Here is a 19,279-nt window from a genome sequence, read left to right as displayed (position 1 = left end):
TAACACATAATAATTATGTAATTAATATAGATAATAGTAGTATATATGTCACTTATAACTCTTTCCTAGTCTAATGTGCCTTGAAGTTACCTTCTGTCTGCTTTTGAAATACTTATGCAGACTGAAAATCATGTACATGGAAGTTGTGTTCATGCTCAGTTCTGCTTGTGAAGTCGCAAGAGTAGGTTCTTGCATACCTCAGGGTTGTTGCACAGGATACAGCAATGTGTATCCTTTCCATGGGAAGATGTACTTCTACAATATTTGACTTTTGATGCCTGTTCCTTTTGATGTCAGCTATATACATTTGCTCTTTGAATAATTACTGGCAAGTACAGAAAAACATAGAAGAATGGTGGTGGTTCAATAACACAGGAATTTTTCTGTATAGTTTCTCCATATCATAAAGTGGAAAAGCTTGTCTGTAGCTCACCTTACTCAGTTTATAGCCTCAACATCCATGCTATAGGCTAAGGAATGTCATGCAGAAGATTTATGACTTAAGAAAGACTTCAGAAACCTCTAACATGTTCAGAGAGACAGTTTTTGAGCCATTCATAATGCTATAAAATACAAAGACTGAGGAGCGAGAAGTACAAAATGTATGTGCCATGCAGAATGGTTTTTAAGTGGAAGTCTTGATGGGATGAGTTTTCTTGAAGTGTCTGTTATTCCCATACGTTATGGTAATTTCTGTAACAAAGTTAACTCTTAAAATCACCGTTTTATCTTGTATGGCTGTGTGGGATAATGGATTGGTGAGAAGGCTATTTTATTCTTTGTTAAATGAAAATACCTTATTAAACATTCCTCTCACATCAGATTCCTCAATTAAGTCTTTGTTAGTACAATGCCAGCTTTAAACATTTTCTCTCCTGTATCTGCGGAAGTATTTGTTTTGCTTTAATAGTCAAAGTAAAAAAGTCACTGAATGAGAGAAACACTGTTTTCGTGCAGACTATTAAACCACATGTGGAAACAGAAGAGAAGCAAACAGAAAGTCGTACAGTTACTCCACCTGCTGCACCGAAGCCAAAACGAGAAGAAAATCCACAGGTATTAGAACATACCCAGAACTTTCTTTGAAGAAAAAAAAAGGACACTGTCCTTCAGAAAATATTATTTCCCTCTGTTCCCTCAAGACTTCTTAACTTTAACATTCCATACATTCCTGTTGGACAGCAGTAGGTGATAAGGCTACAGAATAAAAATAATTGATAGATGTAGTGCATTGCATTTTTCAATTCTGGAATGCATTTGGCTTCTAAGCCTTTTGTAAGTTAGAAGATTGTCATTTCTCTGTGATACTTCCTTCAAACAGGGGTTTAGATTACAGAATTGATTTCCACTCCTTTGAGGTTTTAGACTCTGGAGTTACGCTCAAAGCTGAAGAAATGTCTGTTTTCCTTTATAAAACATTTCTACTCTAGTGAGCAGGAAGGAAAGAGTCACGTATATCCACATTCTTCTTGTGTTTTAGTCCATTTTAGTTTGGGGTGAAAGAGAGGACAGAATGACTATTTCTTGAAGCCTTTCTGCCATGAAGAGCTTTGGAACTGATTGCAGCTAAATGCTCTGCTATGTTTGTTTCTGTAGATGGATTCAAATTGACTGTTGTGTGAGCTCTAACTGTTGTCAGTTAGACAATAAAATTCTGATTCTTACGTGTCTCTGTGTTTCCTGCATTAACATTAGAATCCTCTAAGAAACCCATAGCCCTTAGCAAATAGCAAATCTAAGCTAGAGTTGGCTCCTTGTAGATCACACTAGATGGAGAATGATCTTAAACTAGCAATATTTTTCTGGCAATTGAACTGTGTTGGTATTTTCTAATAGTCAGTTCAGTGCTAGAATGGAAGTAAAGAAACTGCTCTCTTGTTCCCAGTTCTGCCAACTCTTTGATCATGACCAATGGGCATTTCCCAGTATCTCAGTCTACGTTCCCATCTAGAAAATGGGTCTCTTGTCTGTCCTTTTCCAAGAAGTTTGACATACATGAATGAAAAGTGACTTATAGAAGCAAAGTATCACTAAAAATTTTTCTGGTGCTTAGTTACTGGTCAGCTGCCTTTAAAGGGCCTAAATGACTCATCATAACAATTGCACTTTTCATGATCTTTTTTCTTCTCCCTCACAGAAACTTGCCTTCATGGTTTCTCTGGGACTAGTTACTCATGACCATCTGGAAGGTAGGAAAAATGTCTTAGGTTGGTTGTTCAGCTCCTGGTTTCATGGTCATTCTGAATTGGAAGTAGAATTCCAAAATATTTCTTGTATTAAATGCAGTACTTTCTTGTACCATAGTACCTTTGGGATCCTTTGGGATCTAACTTAGTTTGTTGTGCATATGTTTTTGTTCTTCTTATGACATTGGAACAAAGCAGTTATTTATGCAATGGAGAGCAGAGGCTGGGAAGAAAGTGTATGCTCTGATGGTAGATATCTGTGGCAATACCACTGCCTTCTGGACAACCCCTCTATCTGCAAAGATACACCATGGATAATTTTACTGTAACCCATGTCTAGATTTTTCATTTATTTTATGATTTCATGGGACTGTAATTTGTAATGAATGAGTTAATGGATTAGAATTTGATTTATAATTTAAACTCCTAATCCTGTACATTGAAGGACAGCCTATCATTTCAATCACCTGCATATTTCTGTACTGTATTTTTAAGTATCAGCAAGGTTACCAGAGGCATTTTTTTTAGATCCCAGTTATACTGACCATGATTTTTAAGTGTCTTAGTCGTGGATTACTTGGTGAGAAGGCGGCAATGATTTAATTAGTTACTTGAGCACTGTATTTGTATACCTTGTCAGCTGTTAGTTTTCAAACCTTCAGAAGTTAAAAGTATAACATGGTTGCCTATACCAGGCATGACTGGTGTTCTGTAGAAATCTTGGCAGCTCTTCTCACATGCAAACTGAATTCTGTGAACATTATAATTTCTGAGATCCATTGTTTTCTAACCTGAATGCTTTGTTTTACAAGAAATCCAAAGTAAGCGACAAGAGAGGAAAAGAAGAACAACAGCAAATCCAGTGTACAGTGGAGCCGTTTTTGAGCCTGAGGTATTAATTTTTTGCTGGAGGAAGCTGATATTTTCATTCTGATCTTAAGTGTCTTTCTAACGTCTTGGTACCTTGTAAGCTTTCTCAGTTCTAACTAGAAAGGCAGGCTATCATTTATAGTTCAAAAAGCCACTGCAATGACATGACCCTCAGATTTTTAAATAGTAAATACGCTGGGATGTTTCTAGTACTTATATCTTTTTCTGCCTTCTCCTATATGAAGCTGGCATCAAATGGCAATGTGTGTTGGTCTGCTTGTGTATCAGGCTGAAGCAGTTCAGATGTCAGAAGCAGTGTAAAAAAGCTCATCTTTCTGAAGATGTGCTTCAGAAAACACAAAAGCCAGTAATCTCATTTAGTATTTATTGTGCTGTTCCTCAGCTACTGCATATAGTTATTGCCACAAATGTTCCCCAACAGAAATTGTTCCATTCTTCCCTGCAGCGCAAGAAGAGTACAGTGACGTACCTGAACAGCACAATGCATCCTGGGACACGTAAAAGAGGTGAGGTATACCCAGACCTGTCTCCCTGCCCAGTGCTTCTTCCTCCACATTGCATTTGTAGTCCCATGTCAGTTTGAAGAGCAAGACAAGAAGGACTCTGCAGTACTTCATTTATCCAGTAAATTTCCATGGAGGGCAAAGACCATGACTTCTAGAGATTAGCATAACAAGATCAATTAGGCAGCTCAGTGTTTAATTTCAGTTTCACTCTCAAAAAAACCCAAACAAAAACCACCCAGTTCACTACATATTCACTAGAAATGTGGGATGTTTGAATATCATTTAGTGATATGAAGCTGCTGTTAAGATCCTCTTGTTAATGACTAGATTGTATTCTTACCGTCAAAAAGAAAGTGGTTATGGAAGAAGCATCTGTGCCCTGAGTAGGAGAGGAAACTTAGTGTGACAAAAGCCTTGTTTCGTACTGGGAATAGGGATGGGTCCTTCAAAAGAACTTACCCTGAATGAGAAAAGCTATCTTGCTCATACTAAGCACTTTAACTGCAACCAGAGTGCCACTTGTCCTAAAATGAGATGGTCTTTCATATAGGCATGCAGTATTATTCAGAAGAAATCCTTCTGTAGAACAGTTAAAATTTTAAGACTTAGTTTATGGTGAAACAGATGAAACAGAACAGCATGGGAGAGACTGTGATGCCATTATTTGTGCATGGCATCAACCACACCTACTTGACAATGTTTACCTGATTTTTTTATGATTTTCTGCAGGCCTTAAAGATTCATAATACCGTTTCTATCCTAAGTTTTCTGTCTAAAAAAGTAATAAATCAGATTTAAAAAAAAATTAAACCAGTCTCTCACCTAGCACTGACCAGTTCCATTATCTTTTGTGGGTTTTGGCTGCAAGATGAAATATTAATTTGACATATTCTCTTCTTAATCCATGTTTTCAGTCCAGCAGACAATGTGGCAAAGCTGACACTTCTGCAGCTATGCTGTTTTTAAATAAAAGACGTGTCTCTACTGTTGTCCCCTAAAAACATTAAAAGTATTTTTTAAAATGATATTATGTAGATTTTAAATAGAGAGTTTTTGCATTTACTCTGTGGATAAGTAAATGTTCCTTCTTCTAGTAATGATTTCTTTGTTTTATTTTAGACCTTATAGTGAACAATTACTGTATCAATGAAAATGATTGCATGCATTTGTACTTGATACTCTCTTAGCCTGTTTTTGCAACTGACTATTACACTTTCTGTTTTTTTCATCACACCTTATTGTGAGCCTTTACGTTGCATCAGCACCAAATTAGTAGCACATGTTTTCAATTGACAAAAGATTTGGAAGTATACATTTGTTTTGTAATTTAATATAGCAATATATTGAGTGAAAAGCTTTTGTAAGCATTTGCCCTTGAGAGCTTTAGTTTAATTATAGATGGTACTGAGCATGTCAGAAATTTCACCCATGGACATCACTAGCAGAAATTCATTTCCAAGGACATACTGAGTTCTGGAACATATCCAGACCTTAAATACAAGGTTTAGCATGTTAATAGGTATAGACTGACAATCTGTAAACATAAGATCTGGGGAATTATTCCTAGATCCTAACTCCTTTATGTTTACATATCTATAAATTACATTGGAGAAAGAAGATAGAAATGATGGTTGCATACTGGGTTTTTTTGCTGTCTTGCTTTGCATTTGTAATTTTATAAGAATTGTTATGAAGACATTTTGCACATCTGCTATTCAAAGGAGTATCTAGGAATTGTCCATAATCAAACATACTTGGCTGAGAAAGTCTAAGAAAGAACACAGAATTTGGAGTAGGTTATAGCAGAAGACTAGTGATAGGTTAAAGGTGATAGTAGTTATGGGTCAGAAAACAAGACCTGTTCTTAGGTAGCTTAATTTTAAAAATGTACCAGTAGGGTAGAAAGTGCTGATCTGTGAATTGAGAGGTTTAAAAAATGGGGAAGAAAAGTAGAGGGGTGGTGAGTGTTGGCCTCTGATAAAGGGCTTAACCTCTGTGTAGATTTATGCTGGCACTTTGAAAGATAGGGAAGTGTGGGATAACAGCAGAAATGATTTAATAGTAGTTATTGTAGCTTCTGTGGAGCTTTGATGCTGACATTTTTCCCCTAAAAACCAAACAGCCTCATTTTTAGGAGTAGCAACTGTCCCCATGCTGCTTTTGTGGGAATAATTCTTTGACCCTCTACAGAGCTTATTTCTATTTCCTTCTGAAATACATCTTTTAAATGTTCTTTCCTTGCAAAATTCTACTTAAATATTTCTAAAAAATGTTTAAATCTTTGCTTCTGTCCTTCCACTTGTGACTTTTATATTAACTTCCTCTCTGTGCTACATCATTTCCTTTTTCACGCTAGCCAATGAGGACCACTGGCCAAAGGTATGTAAGATCATTTTTCCTTTCTTTTTTTTTTTTTTGTTTTCGTTTGTGTTCCCTGTTGTTTATATGTAGGTCGTCCACCTAAATACAACACGGTGTTGGGGTTTGGGGCTTTGACCCCCACGTCCCCTCTCTCCAGTTATCCTGACTCCCCTGAAAATGAAAAGACAGAGACCACATTTACTTTTCCCGCAGCTGTTCAGCCTGTGTCCCTGCCTAGCCCCAGCTCCACAGACGTAAGTAACTCTTGGGGAGGGGGTTACTTTTAGAAAGTTACGCAAAACAGGCACGAGGAAAATCATGGCAGGTTTTGTTTCTTTAATCTCGCTCATCATTTGTCCTGATTCAGTGCAGTGAAACAGTCCAGCATTTTTTTAACACCCTTCCTTTTTTCCTCCTGCACCTGTGTTGTTATCCTGTAGAGATTTTATTTATAACTCCTTCAGTGGATTGAAACATTGGGAGGCACCAGGCATGCTAGATGAGCTCATTTCCTTTGTGTAGTTTCTGAGATCTTGTCTGACTGAATTGAATCTGTCATCCATGGAAAAGGGCCAGGGGTTGTGTGGGGTGGGTGGGGAAGAGGAGAATGAAAAGTATTAGTTACAGGCCGTAATAATAAAAAGTTGTGTTTCTATAATGAGAGAAGGTTGGAAACTGCTTCATCATACAGAACAGCCAGGAGCAGCATTTGTGGCACTGATTTGGCAGAAAGTGTGTAGGGAATTTTCAGTGGGGGTAAAACAGTCCGCAGGAGCTGGAGTGTGCTTTCATTTAAAAGCTTGCTTTTAAAAGACTGGTATTTACAGGGCACAGCTTAAAAATCAAAAGGTGATTGGTTTTTTCTTCATATTGGTGTTACACTCTCCTTCTGCAGTTCTTCTTTTAGAAAAGAGTCATATATACTTGAGGCCCAACTATCTGAAATGGCTTTTAAGGAAAAGCTGGGTTGTTCTATTTTCATCTGTATAGTTGCACCATTGTAAGAACATGGACTGAGAGACCAACTCTACTGACCATGTAGAACAGGGAATAGAGGCCAGTTCCTTGCCTCTGAACTGTACTTGTTCTGCAGAGGTAAAAGGAATAGGAGTAGTGCAAGTATGTCTGAAGCACTAAAATAAATAGATGCAATTCTGATACCCAGGGAATACACATGTGGAATTACAAAGTTATCTTCTACATAGTCATTTTTTAGAGCAGGATAGCACATGACTGTAAAAACCCTTTCCTGACAGCCAAACAAATGGGACTAGCCCCTCATGGATACGATGGGACAGCTCCATCTCTGGGCACTTTTAAAAACAAGAAATACAGATGACTAGCAAATGTGCTGAAGAGCACATAGTTTACACTGGCCCGAGAGAAGGACTGGATAATGTGGTGGGGGTCTTTTCCGTCTCTCATGTACATGTATACTGCTCAGTCTTTTCCTACTGTGTAAGAGCTCTCAAGAGAGTATGATGAGTTGTTGCCTTCTTTTCTGCAATGCCTATGAAAATTGCAAATCGGGCCAAGCACTTGGCATGAGGCACAGTGGACCAGAACAGCCTTCTTGAATTTCTCCTGAAATGTTATTCTCTGAATGACAGGGAGAAATTTTGATGGAACAATGAAGCAGAAACTTAAGATGGGATTGGTGATAAGGATGGAGGGGTAGAAGCTAGGTCTAGAACCTGGGAAAAGGAAGGAAATTACGCAGTAGGCAGGATTGAGCAAAACCTCTTTTTTTTCCTCTCCCTTTTTTCCCCCTTTTCCTATTAGGCAATTGTTTTGCCAAATGGTTATGTGAGCCACTTATGAGACACTTGGTTGTGTGTGGTTCTCCCTCATGCAGTAGTGGCTAATTCACCTGGAAGATAGCAATTGCCTTTGAAAGTCAATTACTCAGCAGTAAGAATTGTGCAAGAATCTGTTTTTTAGTGATGATTCAAGAGTTTGGTCACAAAATGCCTTTTTATTAGTGAGCGCTTATATCAGAACAGCGTTTCAATTGAGAGAAGCATTGTAGAACGTTCAGATTGCAAAGTTAAGCCCATAAAAGTTAGAATATGCCAGAATCAGTATTGCTTCTGATAATTTAATTCACTTACATCATACACTATGATCATCTTTATTTATATGATCATGAACAATTCCTGTTTAGTTTTCCCATGTTATTCCACTGAAATGTACATGTAAGTATAGATATTACAAACTGAAGCACACAAGCTGCTTTTGTTACTGTATTATTCGGTTCAGTTGCCTAAAGCCAGGTCCCACTGCTCTAGACGCTTTATCAAAATAAATAAAACTATTAGCTGTCCAGAAAGCTTAAATTTATTTTCCTGGTCCCTTGTGAAGAGGAAGTAGAGCAGAAAGTGACGCTCAATCACCTTTTATGGTACCTGTTCTGAAATTATTCTTCGGTCACTTCAGGCTGTAGCATGTCTGAGCAGCCTCAATGAGCTCTGCCCTAGCCTACGTTGGCTGGCTGTAGCCTACACAAAGCTGCTTCAGAAGCTGAGGTTAGTGGGTGCACGTCACAACACCAATACCAGCTCCCTTTTGTGCATATATTTATTAACTGCCCATAAGAACTGGGGCAATTCTTTGGAATCAAGCACTGGCTGGGATTTTGGTAAGGACAGTTGTTAACTCTGGAATTGCTCTGAATTTTCTGTAGGACTGTGAATTCTGTGCATGTGTGTTGGCATCTCTGTGCATTCAGCTGCACTGTGCACTGGTCACCTGTATCACTACAGGTTTTGCAGCACTCAGTTGAATTTGGGGTACTCTGGGTCTAAATTTCTAAATGTCTCCCCCTCAAGAAGAAACTGCATATGTGTCTCTTTTGTAGGGCTCTTTCTGCAGTATATGAGACATAACAGGTTTGGTTTTCAGCACACCAATATTTTGCACTTTGTTACCAAGAGCCATTGTGTAGTCTGTGGCAACTTACACATCTCAAGATACATAATTCTCTAGAATAGAATTTTTTTTTTTCTAAAATGAGGGAATTCCCCTCTTAAACTTCTCCTTATCTTGAAGAGTATTTTATTTTAGCTTATATGATATCTCTTGCCTGCGGACTTTTCCTTGTACTCAGAGAATGCATGACAGAGGGAAAGAAGTTCTTCCCAGCCTGGTTATAACACAACACTTCACAAGAAGCATGAAATGTCACTCATTTAAATCTGCATTTAACACTGAGGAACTCTTTAGTGTTAAAGGTGAAGTAATACCATAACTCAGCTCTCAATGATCCCTGGGAGTTATGGATCCAAAACATGGCACTGAAAATTCACTGAAGATTGATCCTTTACAAAACATGAAATCAGTGTTAACTTTGGGAATTAAGAAGAGCTTTCAGGGCCTCATCAGCAATAGAGCTGGGAAGTAGAAACCTGAGCAGATTGCTCATGTGTCATTCTTCTTACATGTGTATTATATCATCCATAGTGGAGATAACTGTAATTTTCCTTGTCTGGTACCTTAATGTGTGAGTGCATGGCCAAATCTGCTGTCCCTCCAAATTGATAGAAATTGTTTGCATGTGTGAAGAGATGATCTGCACCAAAATAAAACCTTGCATAGGCTGGTATTTCATACAGGAGAGTGTGTACCCACAGTTCTGCTCCTCACACGCATCTTATCGTTGCAGTCTTGCAGATCTGGGCTGTGTGTGAAACTTCATTGTAAGTCAGTGACAAGGGTGTACTTCAGACACCAGATGGGGCCTTGAACATGTGGAGTTGCCAGGAGAGCCCAGTGATCAGAGAGGGTGGGGTGCCCCTTGATTCCTCTGTGAACACCAAGCCACCTTTTTATCATGCCTCTTCGTTCAGATATCTGAAAGTCAAATCAAAACAGGAGGAGAGAGAGAGACAGAAGAAATAGAAACAAAAATCAGACCTACCTTTTTGGGATGTTAATGGCAGTAGAAAAGAACTCTCTCTCATGGAAATGCGATAGTAACTAAACCTAGTTGTTTTAAAAGACACGGACAGTCATTTTTTCAATTCTTTCTTTAAAAAAATGTTAGAAAATCTCTCTTGGTACTCTTTCATCCTGGCTCTCAGTCTGTGTTAGTGGTGAAACAATCCACTCTCTATATAGAATGAGAAAGTTTTGAGTCGCAGCTGTTTTGGTGCAACTTGAGGTAGCCTAAGCGAAGTAAAAAGAATTGTCTCAGGACATAATTAATTCTATTCTTTTTCATTTAGAAGCATAACACCTTTTCCTTACAGTTTCATTTTTAAAGGTGACCTAAATATTTAACTGTGTTCTTTTAAGTCGCTCAGTTGGGGTTTGTTACATACTATTACTGGCAAGAGACAGCCTAATCAGCATTCCTGGAGTGGAGTTGGGCTTAAATCCAAAAATCAGGAGGGTTAAGAAAGTGGGTAGCTCATCACTTCAGGCAAATAAAAAGATCAGGGTAAAGAGGGAATCTTAAAGAAGAAACACTATGGGGTAGCAGTTGTTAAGAGAAGCTATAGTAATAAGTGTTTGCTGTACCATTTTGCCTTGGGAGGACAGAGAGAATGTTTGGGAGGATAGATGTCAGTGTTTCTGACATCTGGCATGGTTTTCCTGTTTCAGTCTAAAAAGGGCTTAACCTTTTGGAATGACCTTAAAAGTAGTTGGTGCTGTAAACCTTGAATTCAACTAAGATGTAGATATCAAAGGTCAAAGTTCACTTTTTGCCTTCTCTCTCTTGCTTTCTCTCACCCAAACCCTTTCCCCTCAATTTTGTAGGGTGATATCCATGAGGATTTTTGCAGCGTTTGCAGAAAAAGTGGGCAGTTGCTGATGTGTGACACATGTTCACGTGTTTATCACCTGGACTGTCTGGACCCGCCTCTGAAAACCATTCCTAAGGGCATGTGGATCTGTCCCAAATGTCAAGACCAGGTATTGTTAGTAGACAGGGAATTATGTACAATGCATGTGAAGATGTTTTGGTGTTAAAGAAAATAACCAGATTGCTTGGGTTACTTAGACCAAGATAGCCTGACACTGAACAAATCTATTTCATGTGCAATAAGGCTTGTGTGAATTTCATTGAATTATTACCTCTGTTGGAATGTGTGCTAATACAAAACTGTCAGGTCTTGCATCCAAATTTGGGGTCTTTATTTGCCACCCTTATGTTTTTACTCTTTTTCTGGATCACAGTATGCAGACTTTTGGGAAAGATTATCTACAACCCATAGAAATTCTGCTGTTCATCTTAAGCTCATTGTTTCTTCAAAAGTTATTAGTAAAATCTTCTGGACAAATAAATAAAACATTTGCACAAGCCCACTGCAATAGATAGAGCAAATATAAGCCCCTGCTTGCTTATATGAATCAAACATCAGAAACTTGAGTGATCTCTTTAGTAGTATCACCCAGTATAGTGAGTATAGGTGAACAGTTTCCTTCCTGATCACTCTCTGAAAATATACAGTTGAAGTGAGCAGGTTATATTTTAATATTTTGTTTATAAGTGCACTGAGATTGCATGCAAGATGAAGTAAACTGTTGTATTCCTAACTCTTCCTTGGAACTCTAGAAATTGCAAAGTGTTGCTGATAATAGGCAGTCTGAAGCTGTGTCCTGTCTAACACAGGATGTTGCTTGGTCAGCCACATGGCCTTTGGTGCACCAGGTGGTAGTGTAAGAAACAGTGTGATGTGCTGCTCAGAAGAATGAAAATGCAAAACTCAATTGACTTGGTCAGTAGTTGCCAGAGAGGAGGGAGTATTTGACTTGGGTGCTCCTGCTCTTGCCTACTCTAACCTTATCCCTCCTCTTCATGTTTCTGTGATAGCTTCCAACAAAATTAAGGAGGAAATCTGAGTAACTTCACTGTAAACTGACCAAGTCCTCTGTCTTCTGAGACACCTCTCTGATAACGTACTACAAATATGTGTCTTTCCTCTTAAAGTTTGTTAGGAAGCAAAATGTAGGAAGGATCTGAAAGACATAAATGGTGCTTACCCTTCTAAAGAGAGTTTGACAAGTCTATTAAGATGATTCTGATAAGAAGGGGTGATGGGACAGTTTCATGTTTTACTAGCCAGAAGTGTGATGTTTGAAAGTCTGGTGCATGAAAACTTCTTTCCCAGAACAACTAAGATCAGCAATTTGACTGAATCATCAAGTAATGTTTATGTCCCCTGGCAAGTTTTGAGTTCAGATATACTATCCTTTCATTCCTCTTTTAAGTCGTTCAGTATCATTAGCAGACTTTATTTGTGGCTATGGAGGGAATTTAGGAGAATGCTGACATTTGTAAGAAATAGGCTTGCTTTGTGGGAGCCACAATACAGTTGTGAATAATTCCCTCTGTTAAATCTCAGATCAGGTCTGTGAAGCTTCTTGTTAACAGGGCTGAGACTAATGATAGCCATGAAAGAAAATCCTCAATCTTTCCCTCTTTCTCTCTCCTTTTGCTTTCTCTGAGGTAGGTTTTTTACCAGCTAAATCTCTATGAAAATTTTCTTTCAGATGCTAAAGAAGGAAGAAGCAATCCCATGGCCAGGAACTTTAGCAATTGTTCATTCATATATTGCATATAAAGCAGGTAAGAAAATGATGAACACTTTTCTTTCACTTTTAATAATGGAAGATGTTATTTTTGGAGTGGGATAGAATGGTACTTCCTTTACAAAAGGAAATTTTGTCATACAAAAGGAAATAACCTTAATCACTAATGAAGTGAAAATAGCAGTCTGAATATTTCTTAAGCCTGTCACGCTTGTGTATGTAGGTAGAATTTTGGGAGTGATTCAGTGCACAAGTTGTTAAGCATTGGTTTAAACATGTTTTTCCTCTTTACATGAAGCAGCTTAGACCTTCTATCCACTACTGTAAGAGAAATATTTAAAATATTCTGTTTAATATTCTGTTTTGCAGCAAAAGAAGAGGAAAAACAGAAACTACTTAAATGGAGTTCAGATTTAAAACAGGAAAGAGAACAACTAGAGCAGAAGGTCAAACAGCTCAGCAATTCTATAACAGTGAGTATTGTCCTCCTGAATAACCCTTGACCTGTGTTCTGGTGCCACAATGCAGGGAGAAAACTATTATAGAGCAACTCCATCTACTAGACCTGTCTGTCATCCACTAGATTTATTTAGAATTGAGTGAGTGCTTTCCTTTGCTTTTTAGGACTTTGGGGAGCAGGAATGAAGTAAAGGCAACATATGCTTACATTGAATCTCTTATACATGATCCATGCTGAACATGTAGGTAGATGTATGGTGATGTATAATATCAGCAGGTGACAAAAATGACCCAGAGTGGTTTTGTCTGTGGGCAGTAGATTGAGTCCAACTCTCTAGTTGGCTCACTTAAACAAGAATGGTTGGGCCTCTGTGTGTAGTGATTGTTACAGCCTTGGTGCACTCTCCAGACCTTTCTGATGCAAAAGCAACCATTTACTCAGGGCTGACTCTCAGGACCTTGATGTGTAGCCTGGGCAGTCAGCAGCTGGACACTGCACATGCCTCTGCATGGTATTAACCAGACAATGTCATACTTCAAACCAGAAACCTTCGTTTCCACCTTAGTTTATTGCAGTAATTGGAGCATACATATTGATTAGTCACTCTTCTCACCTTAATGTGCAGATTAATCTCTTGAGATGCCAATATAAAGTTTGAACCCCTTCTTGGTGCACCCCTAGTCAGTATCACATAATGAAAATAAAGCATAATCTCCTGTGTCACAACATCTGTAAGCCTGGATTCATAATTGCAGACTTTTTAGATACAGATGCACTTTCCAGGCTGCCTGTCTTTGCCTATTAGAGCAAAAGTGTCCTGTTTTTACAGACCCCTCAGTGCTGTCAATACAAATAAAATGATTGTGAGGGGCTGGCTAGCAGTCCTGGGGACTGTCACATTCTGGTTAGCAATAGCTGAGTGTAACCTGAGCAGCACTAGACAACTGACACTGTTTCTCAGTGATGTAGCCAGGCAATTGCAAGGCCTTAACATGAGGGATTGGAAGTGGGCAAGGAGAATGTTCATACTTACATTGGACCTGTCCAAAACAGGCATATTAGGTCTAGATGCTTTAGGGTTATTATGATGCCATGAGCTGCATGTGAAAACAGTAAAGCTAAAACCAACAGTGTCTGGAGTTCAACATGGATAAAAGATTTTAAAAATATAGGAAGGTTGCCATCTTCATGTAAAAACCTGAATGAAACAGACATAGCTACTGTTTCCTCGTTTTTGTGAGTTTCAAATATACATATAAGCAATTTTTCACTTTTGAAACATCATTTGTGGGCTTTTTTTAAAGTTACCTTGCCCTGGCACTTAGCTGATGAGCTACCACTTCTAAGAGAATGAAGTGGCCACAAAATAAGATTTTCAAGTGAAGAAGAGTTTGGTTTCCTTTTCAAGTGCCCTTTTACTTATTGAGAGAAGGAAGTGATGTTCCTGCTAAAATGTGTGAAAGCAAAGGCTGTATCCCGTTAATGGTTTGCACACACACTGTCAGCAGTCAGCTGCAGTGGGATGCCTGAGCTTGCAGATCTGAGTTAAAGAAATTTCAGTAATGCAATACTAACAGAAAGAATTGTAAGAACACTTGGAAGTTTTCCTTCAAAAGAAACACAAAAGGATGGAGCTGTCTGTGTTCGTTTGCACACCTTTGAATGAAAGGGAGCCATACCAGGTGACAGCTATGTCTTGGCAATTTATTTCCTCAGCCTGCAAATATGAATTCTCCGAACACAGCCTAGAGACACTTTTCTTCTAGGCTGGAAAAGTGAAGTTGCAGCTGCAGTCTTTTCTGGGTACTTACATTTAGATCTGTGAACATCATATTCCTTCTCTTGCCTTCTTTCATTCATAAGCTCAAACTTATTGCTGATTTTCTGCTTTGCTGTAGAAATGCATGGAAATGAAGAATACCATCCTTGCAAAACAGAAGGAGATGCACAGCTCCTTGGAGAAGGTAAAACAGCTGATCCGCCTCATCCAAGGCATCGACCTTTCAAAACCCATAAACTCTGAGGTCAATTCAGTAGCCATCTCCAACGGCATGGACTCCACTAACAATACTAATGCTGCCACCTCCACCTTAGCCCCCTCCCCTTCCCAGAGCTGCATGGTGAACTGTAACAAGGGCGATGAGACTAAATAACACAGTGAAGTTAAGAAGGAGCCAAGGGAGGTGGCGGCGAGGAGAAAGAGCAAAATAAAGAAACTCTAGAAAAGCAAAACTGGATTTCTTCTGGAAAGTGCAGAATTCTTTAGTTCTTTGGTTCCAGAGAGAGCGTGAAGATGCTTGTGCCAGGCGGCACCGGAGTTTGCCAATTGATCCTTCTTATTCTGTGTGTACATGCGAAGTTTGGATCATGTTACATGAATAGTGCCAGCTGGGGGTTCTTTGCCAGCACCATGCCAAGTGAAATAATATATTTACTCTCTCTATATTTTACACCAGTGTGTGCCTGCAGCAGCCTCCACAGCCACTATAGGTTTGTTTTATTTTTGTTTGGGGTGAGGAGCAGGGATAAGGGAGGAGAGCAGGTTTCAAGTTCCTATTTGCAGAACAGTTTGTTTAGCTAGGGGAAAACAAAAACAAGTCCAAAGAGCCTATGGGCTTTTCCTGTTTCTAAACTCTCAGTACTATTAAACCAAAAAAAACAGAAATATAAATTATCAAATCCCAGTGCCCAGAAGGGACAAGTCTATCAAATAAGCAGTATTTACTATTGTTTAGACAGGAGATGTACAAAAGGAAAGGAGATGGACTTTTCACTGAGTAACCAGCACATAGAATCATAGGATATGCTGAGTTTGAAGGGACCCATCAGGATCACCAAGTCCAACTCCTGGCCCTATAATACACCCCAAGAATCACACCATGTGCCTGAGAGCCTATGGGTCCTCACACTCATCCAGAAAGTCTGTTTTGGGAATAGAAAAAGAGAGGGCCAGAAGCCAGGGTCAGCTTGGAGCATTGGATAGAGGTGTCCCAAGAGAAAATGTGCATCAATTACTTGAAAATGAGATTCCATCCCTTTTCTGTATTTAAAAACAACACAGGTATCCTGAACAAAGTAGCACATAACCCAGATGTGTGAACTCAACAGAGAAATGTCCTTTTCTTTCACTTCCTTTCTCTACTTTTGGTAACAAGAACTAAATAAGGAATAGAAAAGCTGTTTTTCAGGCTGACAGTCTAATTAAAGAGGTAGATGGGACCTTGCATGGTATAGATTAGAAGTAATAGTGTCAGTGAGATACAGTGAGTCTTTGTGAGTCCTTGTGTCATCGTTTTGGGCACTGTTTTTTTATGCAAGGGCAAAATCTTTGTATCTGGGGGAAAAAAACCAACTTTTTTAAATTAAAAAGGAAAATAAAAGATATTGAGGTCTTCCTAGTGTTACTTAAAATAAGATCAAGGTAAGAAACATTGTAAAAAAATTACAAAAGTGCTATTTGTTTCCTAAACAAGTGATTTCTATTAAAAAGGTGTCAGAACTGGAGAAAATGCTGTGTACTTAGAATTTTTTAACACAGACTTTGCTTATTTTTGATGACATTCTGCTGTGTTTGTGTTCTAAAATCTAATGGGACAGTTTCCATAGGTTCTACCGTACATCTACTGGCTAAAGTCTAAAGAGAATCAAATCCTACAGTGCTGGATCTCACCCCACCTGGAGGATCTCCCAGGCTTGTCTCTGCTGTAACCATCTCTCTCCCATTCTTCCATGTGTTTGTAACCCAGAGAAAAGCAGTTGTCAGTGTGCTTGTGTAAGGCTTTAAGAGTTCTGTGATACAGACTGATTCGAGCTTCAGAATCAGAGACAGTGAATTGGACTGAAATCACCCTCCCTTATCTCCTCTTGTTCAAGAAGTTCATCTCTAATGTATAATCTTTTCACTCTGGACAGCAGAGCTTGCTTGTGCTTCCTGATTGTGGGGTCTTGCTCAGTTTAGGGTGCTGATTCACATAGTGTCGTGTCCCAGAGCTGCCTGGTTTCACTACTGCATATACATGTTTGGGCAAAGCCCACTTCCCCTGGAAGTACCAGGAAAACTCCCTTTACTTCCTTACTTCCCGTGGGAGCAGAGTGAGCCGCTGCACACACAAGGTGAGGCAGTGTCCCCAGTGTGGTGGCCTTGAGAGCATGTGTTGGGTGGTGAGGCAGACCTGCTCAGCTGTTCATAGTGAAGATAGAAAAGCTCTGCATTTCAGGGATGCATTTCTGAGAAAGTGAGTACTCCAGACATGACATAGCCTGAGAGAGTTTCTTTGCTGCCCCAACCAAGTGGGCTTCTGTGGGGTTCTTGGAGCTGTTTTATTCCCTCTCCTTTAGGTTGCCCTTGTGCCCTTTAAGGACTTCTATTCCTTCTGTAGGAGTGTGCAGTTTTCAGCTCTGGGCTCAGAACTGATATCCTGAGTTCTCACATTTGTCTAAGTTGGGAAAGTGACTCTTACACGCACTTCTGAGCTGAAGCAGTGATAACCCTGACTCTGTCTTTTGATGTTTGAGTTCTGTTCTGGAACTAGCAGAGATGGAAGGATAAGTTAGCAGAAGTGGCAGGGAGACAAAAGCTGGGCAGATGCTGTCAAAATGAATCATACTAAAAACGTCCCTTCCATCAATCCAGTTACCAATGGGGTCATTACCATTGGGCAGTACTAGGCCAGCAACCCACAGCATTTAAACAAAGGACTGTCTGTTTCAAGGGTTGAAGAGAAAAAACAAACTGAACATGAGCCTTCTATAGAATATGAGCCATCAGCTAACAGCCAGATATTCAAGGGAAGCTGCCTTTTGGAACATGTTGGTCTTCAGCTGAAGACTTGGGTGATTCTTAACAGCATCTTCTGAAGCATTGAGCATTCCTGGTAAGAGATTGTCTCCATGGACAGGTGTGCTGAGTCTTTGTGGTTCTCATGTTCTTTATTTCTGTGTTACCCTGAGCTCTCTTGGAAGCACTGCACTATTTGGAGGTAGGAGGCTGTGCCTGGAGACTCAATAGTCCTTCTGTTGTCTTTGCTGATTCAGGAGAGGATGGAAATGAAATTCACTAGTAGCCATATTTAAATTTGCACACACTTAATCAGCCAGAAGATGTTAAAACATCTGCTTGTCTCCAGAACCCAAGTAGATAAGTACAGATTTTATATCCCTTTTGTTACAGCATTTGTGTTCCAGACTGTAAAAGGATGCCTTTAGTTAATCATTACTTGGCAGAAAAGTTATCTTAGACTTTTTGATGCTGCTTAGGTAGGTTTCTTTCTCTCTCACTGATCCCGATGGATGTTTTTTCTCCTGGCTCTGCAACAGTATCGGCCAATAGGCAAGGAGCATTCCTAGGGCTGCACTGACTCTGGCAATGATGCTGCTCTGTAGACACAGTAAATTTGGGTTATCTCTACCCAATTACCAACAATAGGGTGGAAGGGGAATTGGTGTTTGCTAAATACAGAGGAAAATGGTTTATTTCCTAGCTGCTGTAAGAGGTTCCAATCAAGGGAGAAATTTAAACTCTGACAGCTTAAAGATCAAGCTTTTCTTTTGGGTTCATATTGGTTTGGGGTTTTTTTCTCATGTAATATTTGAGATAGAATGAGTTTGTACTGAAACTTCTGCTCTTTGTGATGCTGACTGTGGTTTTGTTTTTTCCAAACCACCATCAAGATATTAACTAATTCTTATGTCATTGCTTGTCATTGGTGGGGAACAAGTGGCTCTGTTATAAGGGAAGAAATGAGACCACAAAGGAATATCATATCAAAGATGGTCCTTGCTCTCAGCCCAGTGCTACAGGCTTTAAGAAGTCACCCTGCTCCTTTGCTCAGAAATAGAGCAAGCATTGCAGAAGTTTCTTTTTCCCTTCTCCGTCTGTTCTTTAAACTGCTGGAAAGGTGTGTTGTGGTCAGAGTGGGAAAGTGAGCCTGTGACCTGGCTAGAAGAATTAGCATCATCATTGGTGTTTTCATTGTCTTTGTTTAGAGCCAGTAGTGGGTTTAGTGCTGTACAAAACATGGAGGAAGCAATACTTCTAGGGATGATTGGAAGGTAGGGTGAGTAGCATGGCTGGTTCTTCCAAGACGTCATTACCCAGGAGTTACCATGTTGGTAGGATAAACTAATGTTCTGCATGAGCAAAACAGAGTTTTGTTCTATGTTGCAAGTAGGTTTCTGTCAGTGGGGATATGAATTAAAAACCTGGAAATTAAAGAGGTGATAATTTTATGGGCAGATCTATTGGTTTTATTGTTGGCAGAAAAAATAATATTGCATTTTATCTTTGCTAGACTTAAGAAAGCGAATCTGTGTTCCAAATGTCTAGAAATGTGAAACCTAAT

General features: G+C 39.3%; 1 protein-coding gene across 6 annotated transcripts in view; it reads left to right on the top strand.

The window, feature by feature from the left end:
* Positions 1–15,175, top strand: part of PHF21A (PHD finger protein 21A) — a 124,506-nt gene extending 109,331 nt beyond the window's left edge. For 4 of the 6 annotated variants that reach the window (XM_053946171.1, XM_053946166.1, XM_053946164.1 and 1 more), the window contains 9 exons: positions 958–1,056; positions 2,138–2,189; positions 2,999–3,078; positions 3,523–3,583; positions 6,035–6,198; positions 10,703–10,858; positions 12,440–12,515; positions 12,848–12,951; positions 14,837–15,175. In XM_053946171.1, coding sequence (XP_053802146.1) covers positions 958–1,056; positions 2,138–2,189; positions 2,999–3,078; positions 3,523–3,583; positions 6,035–6,198; positions 10,703–10,858; positions 12,440–12,515; positions 12,848–12,951; positions 14,837–15,091 — 1,047 coding nt within the window. In that variant the 3' untranslated portion in view covers positions 15,092–15,175. Of the gene's footprint in view, positions 1–957; positions 1,057–2,137; positions 2,190–2,998; positions 3,079–3,522; positions 3,584–5,939; positions 5,963–6,034; positions 6,199–10,702; positions 10,859–12,439; positions 12,516–12,847; positions 12,952–14,836 lie in introns of all 6 variants that reach the window. The other 2 variants (XM_053946168.1, XM_053946167.1) reach the window with 1 other exon arrangement.
* The last annotated feature ends 4,104 nt before the right edge of the window (positions 15,176–19,279 follow it).

Source organism: Vidua chalybeata, chromosome 6 (genome assembly GCF_026979565.1).
Source record: "Vidua chalybeata isolate OUT-0048 chromosome 6, bVidCha1 merged haplotype, whole genome shotgun sequence".
Classification (NCBI taxonomy): Eukaryota; Metazoa; Chordata; class Aves; order Passeriformes; family Viduidae; genus Vidua; species Vidua chalybeata.
This window is presented reverse-complemented; position numbering and strand designations above follow the sequence as displayed.